The following is a 13,697-nucleotide window of genomic DNA, read 5'->3' as shown; positions in this document are numbered from 1 at the left end:
ATCAGAGGTTTCTCTAGTTCAGTGTCCTATTTCCCACAATAGTTAGCCAGCCAGATGCTTCTAGGAATCCCATCACCAGGGAATAAAGGCAACAGTTACCCCAAACAGCTGTCCCCCAAAAAAATTGTCGTTCAAGAGTATATTGCCTCTGAAGTGATGCAGAAGTGATGACATAATGCCAGGGACATTGCATAGGGACACTCTGGTTTGAGGGCAAAACTCTATGGGTTGAGGACAATTTTACCATAGAGTTTTGCCCTCAAACCGGAGGGTCCCCCTTTACGTCCCCTACATGATGACATCACTTCCGCATGACGTCATTGTGTCAATTGCTGTCTGGGGCAGAGCCCCAACCCCTCTCGGAAGGCTCCCTCCTTCCCCAGCTAGCAAGTGGTAAGCACCTGGCAACCCTATTTTAAAGTGTTCTAAACCGGCAAATGTCACCTCATAGTAGTTTATTCAAAGACTTAATCATGCCAGATGTGATATAAACTGAAACTAAGACATTCACCTAGGGCATTCACTATTCCACATTTATGACTTCGAATACAGATCACAATGCATGTAAAGTGTGGAAGGGGGATCACCTTTTCATTACTTCGATAGATTACTGGAAAATATTAACTTGACACAGTAGTTTTCTGTTCTACTATTATGTTCTAACTCCCCAGCCATGGTAGAGAGGAGAAGAATGAGACTGGAGGGGGGGGGGAGGGATGGCATAGAAGGATTAGATGGTGGAGTGAGAGAAATGAAGGCATACCAGGTTGATTGATGGATTTAGGAATATCTCATCATAGGCAAATATTTTACTCAGCCAAGTGCTTTGAAAAATTTGCAGTCATGGCACATGGAAAGTGCTCTTTAAAAATCACTTCTAAAAAACAAAAAAAGTGCAGGAAGCAGCATCAGGAAGTCATAGGCTGTGGTCACACACACTAAATAATCCACTTTCAATGCATTCCAACTGGATTCTGCCAGTTCACAACAGTAAAATCCAGTTGGAAAGTGCATTGAAAGTGTATTATTCAGTGTGTATTATTGCAGCTATAGCTTCTGTTTGCTCTGCTCTGCTTTGCCTGCACCCCTAGTGGATGCAGTGCAGTACTGCACAGAAAGTGGGATGATTCTAGCTTCACTGAGCCCTCAAACTGACTTGGGCCCTGGGAATTTTGTATCCCCAACCAGTGTTCCCTCTAAGCTGAGTTAGTGTGAGCTAGCTCACAGTTTTTTAGCCTCCAGCTCACACATTTTTGTCTTAGCTCAGGAAGGAGGGCTCCAGAACAAACTAATCTATGCAGTAACCAAATCGCTCGCTCACAACTTTAATGACAGTAGCTCACAAAGAAGAATTTTTGCTCACAAGACTCCACAGCTTAGAGGGAACATTGCCCCCAACCCCCTCCTCATTGGCGGCCCTGTTGATAGGAAATCTCCAAAAGTTGCAGATCCTAATTATATGATGAGGTCAAATAGAAATTGTACAGCGTTTGTAAAAGGTCATTTCTCCATGGTTTACAAATGTTTTGTGTGTGGATGTTTTAATTTTTATTTCTTCCTTCTATGTCCTCCTTATCTATGTTGTGTCTCATGACTGTTCTGGATTGTCACTTGCGGTAGGTTTCTTTCGCTCTTTGGACACACCTAAAGCTCTGACATCTTTACAGAGCAATCCTATGCAGAGTTGCTCGAGGCTCTACCCTTTAACTGAGTAACTCTGCGTAGGGTAGCACCACCCCTCTCCTGACACCTGTGGCTCCTAGATGGAGATTTATACATAACTTTGACACACATCAAGAGACTGAACTAAATTGATTTCTTTTGCAGGCTTAAGGGGTTTTTTTCTCTATAACAAACATCCATTAATCCAGCGAGTATTAGAAAGCTCAAGTTTTGATATGCACAGAAAATAATATATTTGTGTTTCCTTTTTGTATATATGTATATATACTATCAGTGCTGGAGTAAGAGTGCTAAACAAAAAAATGAAGAAAGAAAATATTGTTTCCCATTGGTGTTGAAAAGATTGGAATCTCATTCGATTACTGTGTGCTCCGTATCTCATAGTGTTTATATGGCCTTTACACTTTTAGCTGTCTCCACAACCCTGGCTGAACTAAACTGACTTCAGGAAATATGTTGGTGTTACTGGAAAATATTTGGACCATTATTTTTGAAGTATCTTCCTATCACAAGTTTCACTGCCATAGTTTATCAGTCTGCAGCAATCCTCCTGTGTCTCCTATAATTTTCTGCTGCAATTCCCCCCCCCCTTGTTCGAAGAGGGGTGGTGGAAACCACACACAAACTCAGCTCTAGAGACACTATAATAGGTTCTGATTTAATGACTCTGAATTTAATGTATTGGTACAGCAAATTCCTTGCTTAGGCTCAGCCTTTGGGAAAGAAAGAGACTTAATCATATCAGTGATGAACAGTGGCAGTGAAAAATTATCAAAAATTTAGTCCTGTGTCTTGAAGAATAATTGCAGCCACTGTCTCTGTGTTTTATTAGGTCAAAAAGTGTTGGAGGAGAAGGAGATGTAATATCACAGCTCTTCCAAACTGCATCAGGCTGAAATATTCTCACTTTGCTGGATACTTTGGTTTTACAGAGAAAGAGACTCTTGATTAGGCCAGGACATTGGGACTTGGCACGGGGTGCGGGGTGCTACAAAGGCATATTGTATGATGGTCTCTCACTGAGCCTTACTTCTTCCCTGTTTACCTGTGAGGGAGGGAAACATACATCTGCTACATTGGTATGTCCATGGATATAACTCCATCCATATAGCTGACTGAGATGCTGGTATCTGATCACCGCACCACCAACATGATGTCATGTTTTCTGTTATTGAGCTGACCTGTTTGTTGGCACTTACCCTTGCCCTTGGTTTGGTACAGAGAATCTAAGAACTGGGCTATGAGAACTGCAGTCCACCAATGACGGAGTACTTGCTTTATCTAGAACACTTTCATTCTGCCCTTTCTTTAGAGAACTCAGGCAGCATACATTGTGGTTCTCTCTTACACTTTCTAGCCTCACAACATGTGAGGTAGGTTAGGCTAAGAGTGATCACTAAGCAGGTTTCATGACAGAGTGGGAATTTGAACCCACACCTCCCAGGTCCTAATCTATTTCTCTACCACACTGTCTCTCACTTTAGGACACTATTTTGCTTGGTGAAAGTTCCATGTATTTCCATGTAGGGAAAAGCCTCTTGTGCTGAATTTCTATTATACAGCTGTTAAAAAAGCAGACCTGCTCTTCCTACTTTCTACCTATGTTTTCTCTTTTCAGATGAAAGATCTGCATTTTTGCAACACTTAAAACATGCAACTATAAACAAAATAAAATCTTAAATTAATATTTAAATGAAATGCAATATAGGTGTATTAACTGGAATGCAAATTTTATGGAAATCAGAGTTTCTTATTTCTGGGTAAACATTTTAACAATCATCAGACAATTAAGATTTCTGCTTGGCAAGGCCACTAACATGGAATTCATTCTCCCCCATCCAATAGCGTCTTTCTCCCCCCCAAGAATTTTTACAATGCTTCCATTATCTGGGGTGTCACATTTGCTTCAGCAAATTGTGCAGGCTTATGCTAGGGCTGTAGTTACTGACCTCAAGGTAGAAAAGAGCAAGAGTCCAGTAGCACCTTAAAAACTAACAAAATATGTTGCAGGGTATAAACATTTGTGAGTCATTGCTCACTTCTTCAGATATCTGAAGAAGTGATCAGTGTGCCACATATTTTGTTAGTCTTTAAGGTGCTACTGAACTCTTGCTCATTTCTACTTCTGCAGACTAACACAGGCCCCGTCCATACGGCAGGGGAAAGACGGGGCGAAGCGCGGCTTTTAAAAGCCGCGCCAAAGAAAACACGCCCCGGCGGGATCCCACGGATCCCAGTTGCCACGCTCCGTTGCTCCCCGGCACGATCAGATGCCGGGGAGGATGAGACGCTCGAAGGCGGAGGCTGCCGTACTGCGCATGCTCAAGCATGCGCAGTACAGCAGGGGGGCCGGGGATGCGACGGCGGCAAGATGCGCCGCCGATCCCACGGCAGGGATGACGCGCACCATCAGGATGAACCACCGAAGGTAGGTGGTTCATCTTTGATGCGCTTCATCCCGGGAAGGGCCAGATTGGAGGCAGGAGCATGACACCAGCCAGATGTTGGGGTGGGATCGCGCCCGTTTGCTCCGCTTCCAATCTGGCCCGCTCCTGGCCCAAACTGCCTCGTGTGAACGGGGCCACAGATACCCATCTTGGCCTCAAGGTGCTGTTCTCTCAGAATTACATCCAATCTCCAGATAACAAAGATGTACTTCTGCAGGTGTTATTCTGTAAATGTAAAGCAAATCTTCAAGCATGCACTTTTTCACAGTCTCTTTCAACATTTCTGTGCTATAGGACACTATTGCAATAGTAATTGAAGCAAGTCATCAGCATTGCTTTGTTAAGTGATAAATAATGTGTAATCACAGCTTTAAAGCAGCCTACATTAAATAATCCATCATTTTTTGCCTTTAATATAATGCATTAAGCCAGTGAAGGCTATGTGATATGTGTCCGTAATGCTATCCTTTGTGAAACCAAGCCAAGTTAGACTCTCATTTACTTTTATAGGGACAGAATAATTTGTATCCTAGTTTCCCAGGCTACTATCACTATCTGTTGGCATCTATATAAATTTTAGAAGTTTAAAGTTCATCCTCTAATAGTGAAATGCAAGGGTATAAATCTGTTCAGAGATCCAATTTTCAGATTGTGATTGCAGGCAAGGTAGCTGGCATTAACTCTTTCTCCTGATGTACTGAAATTTATTTTTATTTTGGACAAGGAGAGGGGAAGTAGGCTTTATTTATTATTACTATGCAACTGATAAAGAAATTACTTTCAAAGGAAAATCTAAAACTGTCTTGAATTAAAAGGTGCATAGAGAAACACATTTAGGCCCCCAAACAACTATAATTAGTCCTGACTAGGTCACAGCGAATCTAATGGAACAAGTGGGCCATAGCTAACATTAGTCACATTTCTTTAGTCAAAGCTTTAATTGCATTGGAACCTTAACAGGGCAAATTCTAAACAGAATAATACCTTTTGTCAAGCCATTGACTTCAATGAACTTAGAAGGCTGTAAATCTGTTTAAAATTATGCTGTAAGGCTTTTAACTCGCAATAACAAAAGATACAAACTTGGGCTTTCTAATACTACATAAATTTTCTCTTGTATGAAATCTTTGTTGCAAACTGCAGTGCCTTTTGAAAACAATGCTGTTGTTTTTATCTAGCAGTCCCATTTTTTTCCTTTATTGTTGTGCCAAAATCTTTAAATCAATTTGGTTCAGCCTGGCTTTAAACTGAGAACGAATGAAAAGGGGAGGGGGAGGCAAAAGAGGCCTTCTTTTCGGCAAACCTGCATTTGCTAATGGCATGGTGTTACCTTTGCTTCCATACTCATCATAAATGAAAAAAAGCATTACAGTGTTTAGCATCTCATTTTATGAAGAAGTCACATGCAACTACATATTTCTAAATAGCTGTAATTCTGCAGAAACAGTTTGCTTTTGTGCAGACAATTCACAGCATGCACAACTGTTTTAAATTGAATGGATGTGTGACCTTGCCTATTTAATAGCATGTTCATCCACATTTGCCTCTGGACAAGGCAATTGGATTCAATCAGAATTTTTTTAAAAAACAGATCAAGTTGACATTCTCTTTGTGTTTCAGGCTTTGAAACAATTGCTGCTTGCAATATCCTCAAGAAGCACTTTTTCCCTGTTTCATTGCTTCCTTGCTGCTTGCTAAGGATAATTTTCTCTTGTGCAACCAGAGCATTCTAAATATATATGTCAACAACATATATGGTTTTTTGCCTTCATGCTTGCTTTTAATGGCTTCACCATAGGATTGAGCACGAGTGCCTGTTTTGCAGGGGGGTGGCTGGAAGGATGTCTTATTGATTACTGTTATTGTTGCCCCTTCCCCTTCTTTACAGGCCCTTAAGGATGATGATGATGATGCTGAAACTGGGTTGACTGATGGGGAAGATAAAGAAGAACCCAAAGAAAATGAGAAATTAGGAAAAATCCAGTACTCTTTGGATTATGACTTCCAGAACAACCAGGTTCGAAATAAGAGAGATGAGATGGCATTGTATGAGTGAGAAGACTATGATACAAATGTATACACAGTGCTCATTTCTGAATCCTTTAAAATATTTTCAGGCACCTGGCAAAAACATGTTTCTCTTTAACCCAGGCATTTAATAGAAAGGGACCCATCTTTTAAAAAGCTGTTTTTATAGTCTGTTGCTGGCCTGAAGACAGATAACATTTCAAACTGTAGAGTTTTGCCCTCAAACTAGAGCATCCCACATGATGTTGCCAACGCGACACTTTTGGGTGATGTCATTGCAACAGGGAACATCCCGCAACACCCCCCAAATCCCCCCACTTGCTCGGCAAGGGGGCCTGGCATCCCTAGGTCCATCCCATGTCCACCAAAGCATTTGCAGCTCTTTATAAATTGCTGCAAGCCTCCAATTTGGATTAAGCATGTGGCACAGCAACCCCAGGAGCTCTTCCCCCCCATGCCTTTTCATATGCAGAAACAGCCCCCCCCCCCCATGGCTGTTTCTATGCTTGAAAAGGCACAGAGGGGGAACAAGCTCCTGGGGCCACTGTGCCACACACCCAATCCTTATTGGGGCCTCACCACAATTTTAAAAGAACTACAAATGCTTTTAAAATGCTGTTGGCACCTACAGGATAGACCCATGGCCTCTGTCACGTGTATTTTGGCCCCAAACATACTGAGGTTTGTTTAAGGCATCTCAGTGCAGCCTGTGTTTGCCAGTGACTCAAGCATTTGCCAGATGCTGATTGTTATATAACAAGAAGCTATGTCTTCAGTCTTTTTTCCACAACAGTAAGATTGTACTCTATATTCTGCAAATCTTCCCAGCTAACTCCCACCATCTATTCTATTTTTCAGAGAAGGCATAAAAGAGTCAAAGAGCCTACAGAAGGATTTTCCCCCCTCTGTTCCAAAAGTAAACACGTATACAAAAGTAGTCTGTGAGTTCTTTAGTTGGCACTCTACATCACTAGGATCTCTTGAAATCAGTAGGAAACTTAAATCTTCAAAGGACAGAAGATGTAAGGGGAAGAAAAAAGAGAAAAAGTTGTAAATCTTTTGTGATAAACAGATTTAACCTTCTTCAGTAGAAAGAGGAAAAATTGTTATGAATGTTATTTAAAGTAGTGACATACTACCTTTGAGGAGTTGCTTTTAAGAGTTTGTTTTTGCAGTGAAATCTTATATTGTGTTCCTTGTTTAATTAAGTTGCTCAGGAGCATTGATTATGCATTCATTTTTTTTTTTTTGGCTACTATATGTCACATTTCCCTTCGGATGCTTGAAATCCCTTGGAATTGGAGGCAGTGCAGTGGCTTTAAGAAAAAAGGAGAAATTCATGGAGCCATAACCTGGAAATTCAGTTACTGGTCATTACTAGGCACAGAGCTTAAAATTGGGACTAGATGATCAAAATACTCTACAGCATAATGACTCCATTATAGAACGAATTTGCAAAGAAAAGTGAATTGATTGTCATGTACTTTGGAGGCACTTCTGGCATGTACTATGGAAGACATCACAAAGGATTTGAATCCTGATCTTTTAAACAGGAGATGCTGGGGACTGAGCCTGTGACTTTCTGCATGCAAAGCCATAGTGCTATGGCTCCCCCACACACACAAGGGAGAGAGTCACAAGTGCAAAGATGAGCCGAAAACACGATTGATAGCTCATGAGGACCAGGTTCTTTTTTGTCATTCAGTGAGGAAAAACAACATTGTTATGGGAAACAGGGTATGGTTCAAATTGACCCCTACAAGCCATATGTTACCTATTGGTTGTTTTGGTAGAAACAATAGTTTCATACAAAAGGGTGGGGCACAGGACTTTAACCTAAATCTTCTACTGCACAGAACAAATCCTTAATTGTACAACCACATAAGGATGGTAGGCTCGTGATGTGGCTACTGCAGCCTACTAGGGGCCCAGATCATGGCACCTACCATCCCCCCCCCCAAAAAAAAACCCTATGTAGACAAGAACTAAAGGGGCCTTAAATTAAAGGTAGTGGCCTACTGAAACAGGATGGACTAAATATGCAAGAGGTCCCAGAGCCCAATTCCTAGACATAATGCTACAGGAGAAAGGGCTGGAAAAGCACATGGGCAAGACTATAAGGGCAATCATATGGTCTATGAAGCAATAATTACCTTTGGGTCTGACCCAGTCATATACTAAGTTCTCTTTTATTTTTCCCATTCCCCTGATCCAATCACAACTTCTGTGTTCTACTGATTAATTTCCAATGCCTGCTACCTACGTTCTTCTAAAGGCATTATAATTTATGCCTCTGTTCAGTATCAGAAAAGCAATACTGTTTGGTTTATTATCACACCAGCAGGAGCCAGGAGAGTAAGGAGGAAAAGAGAGTGGTTGAGACTTCTTGTTCTAAGAGTTCATGTACAAAGTGGCAAGGCTGTGGCCAAGATGCAGACTACAAGGCCTAACAGTCCAGCCCCTAATAAAGTGGGAGTTTCTACTCTGCTGACATGGGCACCATATTTATTAAATATGATCTGCGATGGTGAGAGTTCTGGAAGCAACCTCTAGAAATGGGGTGGCAAGTCTTTCAGTCCTTGGATTCCTATGCCTGCAACAGCTGCAAGACAGACAGGGGCAACTTCCCCATCACTGAGCCTTAAAGCTAAAAATGCTGTACCTGTTATATATTATTATTATTATTTATTGATTTTTATCCCACCCATTCCGGCTTAGGCTGGCTCAGAGCGGCTCACAGCAAGATAAAACTTATAATACAAAAAACATATTGCTCACATTAATACCATTTTGATAAATAATACAGTAACATAAAGCAATATTAAAAACAACAATAATAAAGTGCTAGCAATGCCGGTATTTACATTAATACTATTGGTCAGCTTCGGTTGTGGGGGGGGGGGGACTAGGCCAGGCAATAGTCACAGGGACCTGTGGCTCAGGACTACTACCATGACTATCAGTTGTTACTAGTACTGCTACCAATGGTTATAGTTGTAGTGGTGGTGATGGTGGTGGTGATGGTGGTGGCAGCTCCAAAGGCCTGGCGGAAGAGCTCCATTTTGCAGGCTCTGTGGAACTGTAAAAGGTCCCGCAGGGCCCTGATTTCCTCTGGGAGCTCATTCCACCAGAGTGGCGCCACCACCGAAAAAGCCCTGGCCCTAGTTGTTGCCAGTCTGGCCTCCTTAATACTCGGGAGGACCAGTCGGTTCTGGGTCCCTGAACGCAGTGCTCTCTGGGGCATAGATGGGGAAAGGCGGTCCCTCAGGTATGTCAGATCCTGGCCATAAAGGGCTTTAAAGGTAAGTACCTTTAGCACCAGCTGGATATGCTCCCAAATTGAGAGTCACATCACTAGCCTGCAGCTGCAGCTTCCAGATTTGCACCAGCTGCAGCTTCCAGATTTGCGTCAAGGGCAGCCCCATGTAGAGGTCATTACAATAATCCAATCTCGAGGTGACCATCGCATGGATCACTGTTGCCAAGTCACTGCGTTCGAGGAAGGGGACCAACTGCCTTATCAGCTGAAGGTGGTAAAAGGCCGCCTTGGCAGTGGCTGCATCCTAGGCCTCCATTGTTAAGGAGGCATCCAGGAGGACCACCAAACTCCTAACCTCCAGTGCTGGCACCAATGGTGCCCCATCGAAGGTCGGGAGCAGGGTCCCTACCCCTGGACCGCCGCAACTCAGGCACAGGACCTCCATCTTCATTGGATTCAATTTCATCTAGCTCAGCCTAAGCCAACCAGCCATGGCCTGCAACGCCCAACCTAGGACTTCCGGTTTGGAGTCGGACTGGCCGTCCAACAACAGATAAAGCTGGGTGTCATTCGCATACTGATGACAACCCAGTCCATATCACTTGGCAATCTGGGCAAGAGGGCGCGTGTAGATGTTAAAAAGCATCGGGGACAACACCACCCCTTTTGGCACTCCACATTCCAGTAGGTGCCTCCGGGACAGCTGATTCCCCAGTGCCACTCTTTGTCCCCGACCTTGGAGAAAGGAAACATGCCACTGTAAAACTAGTCCCTGGATTCCAGTGTCGGCGAGGTGGTGGATCAGTAGCTGATAGTCGGCCGTATCAAACGTGGCCTACAGGTCTAACAGCATCAGCACTGCCGATCCGCTCCGACCCAGATGCCTTCGGAGGTAATCTGTGAGGGCGACCAGTGCTGTCTCCATCCCATGCCCAGGACGAAAGCCGGACTGGAAGGGATCTAAGATAGAAGCATCATCCAGAAAGCTCTGTAACTGAAGTGCCACTGCCCTCTCTATTATCTTGCCCAAGTACGGCAAGTTGGAGACTGGCCAATAGTTGGCCAACTTGGTCGGGTCCAAAGATGGCTTTTTCAAGAGGAGGCGCACCACTGCCTCCTTAAGTGCTCCCAGGAACTGTCCCTCTAAGAGGGACTTGGTGACAATCTCCCGTATGGCATCCCGTAGCCCCTCATGAGCCACTTTAATTAGCCACAATGGGCATGGATCCAGGAGGCATGTGGTGGGGCGTACAGTTAAAGAGCAACCTGTCAACTTCTTCTAGGCTGAGCAGGTCGAAATAATCCAGAATGTCACCAGAAGACATGCTAGGAGCCTCGAGTTCCTTCACTGTATCAACAGTGGCCAGAAGGTCATGGTGGAGCGACAAGACTTTATCCCCAAAATAGTTCACAAAAGCCTCACAGCCAATATCCAATTCCCTATGGTTTAGTCTGCTTTGTGGCAGAGCTGTAATCAACCAAATTGTTCTAATTAATTGGGCTGGGCATGAGCTTGCAGATGCAATTGTGGCCGCATAATACTGTCTTTTTGCAGCCTTGACTGCCATCTCACAGAATCTCATAAACATCCTGTAAGATGCTCTTGTAGCTTCATCGTGAACCCACCACCACTGCCTCTCTAGCCATCTCAGCCCCTGTTTCATCAGCCGCAGCTCCTGGGTAAACCATGGGGTGAGCCTGGCCCGGGGGTGCAGAGGGTGCCAGTGAGCAATCTCGTTGATGGCTGTTGAGAATCAGCAATGCCAGTCCTCTACAAGCTCATCTAATGAGACGCCAGGAGGCTTAGGATCCCAGAGAGCCGCCTGAAGCTATTTGGCTCTGTGGGTGAGCCCAAATCAGCTTGCCACCCAAACAGGGTTGGGGTGGAATATTCAGCCAGGCCTTCAGGGCATAGTGGTCCGACCATGGCACTGCCAAAGCAGTAATCCGTTCCACTGTAATTCCCGCCACAAAGACCAAATTGAGCGTGTGCCCTGCCTGGTGAGTGGGGGTCGTTACCAGTTGGGAGAGTCCCAGGGCCGCCATGGACAACACTAGGTCCGCTGCCTGCATAGAGGTCGCATCCTCAGCATGGACATTGAAATCACCCAAGACTAACAGCCTAGCGTGTTCCAAGGCCCAGCCTGATACAGCCTTTAGCAGGGCCAGCAGACTATTGGCCGGTGCGTTAGGTGGTCGGTACACCAGCCAAATCGCCATACTCTCCTCGGCTTCCCACACCAGACCAACACACTCAATGCCCATGATCCTCAGAGGCAGGAGTGCCCTGAAGGAGTAAGTCTCCCAGATGAATGAAGCCACTCCCCCCCACCCCTTAGTCCGTGATTGGTGGAGGACTGAGAACCCAGGAGGAGCCGTTTGGGAGAGAGACACTGTCTCTCCCTCTCTCACCCAGGTCTCGGTCACGCAACCCACAATATAGCTGTCTGTCATGCACTCTAGAAAGGTACAAGGGCCCTAAGAGAATAAAGGTTGCAGAGGAACAGCCATTTCTCCTTTCCAGTACTGCTGGAGGCTGCTCTGCGGATTCTATCCATGCCCAGCAGGCCAAACATGAGAAAGGACTGCTATGTTCTTTTTTAGAATTTTTATTCTTTGATATGTAAGTTATTATGTAGATATGAAGGCCATCAATGTATTTTTGAACTCCTATGCATCTGGAATTACAATGAATAAAAAATGAAAGCATCTGAACAAAAGGCTAAAATTACTTAGTGAACACGAATGTCACATTATTCATTCATTTAAATTAAACTTTATAAAGCCCCATAATTAAAATGGCTCCCAAGATAACACTCACTTAGCTATAAAATTGGTTGTCATCCAAGTTTCACATGCTTTTAGTTCTAGTTTTGCAGCTGATCTGGATATTTAGCTGTTCTGACAATAAATAGGAAGCTCTGAAATCTAAATGTGATTACCCATTTTCTATAGATTTCCTATTTGACAGTTTGTAGGGTTTTTTTAATCAGCATAATTTATTCTTCAGATTGACATATATTGTGCAAAGTTTAACAATTCATCTAAATTAGGAAATTTCAGATATTCTTAAATGTTTGGGGGTTTTTAAATCTGAAACTGAGATGTGTATTCAATGGTGTAGGACAAGGGACCAAGGAGATGTGATTTCTGAATGTAATTTTTGATATTTTCTTTGATATATACATATTGATAGCTGTCACTGTGCCTTATTAAGAGTTTGATCATAGTATATTCAGACCCTAGCATTTAGCCCAGGAAATAAGAGATTTAGAATAGAATATAGATATGTATACCTGCATTTTATGATTGTATTTCTTTCTTTATGAAGTTAGATTTTGAGAAGTATTATTAAGTGTTAGAAGCCTTTAGATTTAATTAGACAGCAATAGAATGGAACAAGAAGGGGGACTCTCAATACTTGCAGGGGGGAATTATTCCCCGCGACTCCCGAGCTGCTAAGACTTCTCCCCGCCAACACAGCCCACAACAGCAACACTGACGAGCCCTGTGTGGCTCCGAACCACCAGGCCTGCCAGGCTCTCCCCCCCCCCGCCGCTGCCCACAACAGTAATACCGGTGGTCCTTGTATGGTGCTGAGCCACCAGGCCTGCCAGGCTTTCCCCCGCCACTGTCAACAGCGGCAGCAATGGCCGCGGCTTCTAGCTGCCAGCCCACCAAGGCTCCCCCCCGCCACCAGCACCAACAACAGCGAGCTTTTTGTGGCTCTGCCACAGACCCCAGAGGTAAGTGCATTCTCTGCGCATGCACAGGGGGTGCTTTTTTTACTTTGGGGGGATTTAAGTATCCCCCATATAGTTTTTTAAACTTTTCGGATTTTTCTGCACACCTGGAGACTGCTCCAAGTGTGCAGGAAAATCTCTCTGCCCCCCAAGTGCCCGATGTGCGGATTTAGATATCCACACAGAGGGGGCAACTTGGCTATTAGATATATAGATGTGCATTTGAAAGCTACAGGTCTCTCTGCTGACAGGCACCCAAGGTCAAAGCTATGCGAAGGAAACGGGTTGAGTGTTCCCAAAATAATAAATGTAAAAGCATGGCAAATGGTCCAAGTGTGCAGGAAAATCTCTCTGCCCCCCAAGTGCCCCGATGTGCGGATTTAGATATCCACACAGAGGGGGCAACTTGGCTATTAGATATATAGATGTGCATTTGAAAGCTACAGGTCTCTCTGCTGACAGGCACCCAAGGTCAAAGCTATGCGAAGGAAACGGGTTGAGTGTTCCCAAAATAATAAATGTAAAAGCATGGCAAAT

The 13,697-nt window shown here is 44.0% G+C and overlaps 1 protein-coding gene across 1 annotated transcript in view; it reads left to right on the top strand.

Annotated features, from left to right (window-relative positions):
• SYT1 (synaptotagmin 1) overlaps positions 1–13,697 on the top strand; it is a 261,220-nt gene that overhangs the window by 110,163 nt on the left and 137,360 nt on the right. The window contains exon 3 of the mRNA XM_015415210.1: positions 6,019–6,147. Coding sequence (XP_015270696.1) covers positions 6,019–6,147 — 129 coding nt within the window. The remainder of the gene's footprint in view (positions 1–6,018; positions 6,148–13,697) is intronic.

Source organism: Gekko japonicus, unplaced genomic scaffold, assembly GCF_001447785.1.
Source record: "Gekko japonicus isolate JY-2015 unplaced genomic scaffold, Gekko_japonicus_V1.1 scaffold118, whole genome shotgun sequence".
Lineage (NCBI taxonomy): Eukaryota > Metazoa > Chordata > Lepidosauria > Squamata > Gekkonidae > Gekko > Gekko japonicus.
Note: the sequence above shows the minus strand (reverse complement) of the source record. Positions and strands in the feature narration are given on the sequence as shown.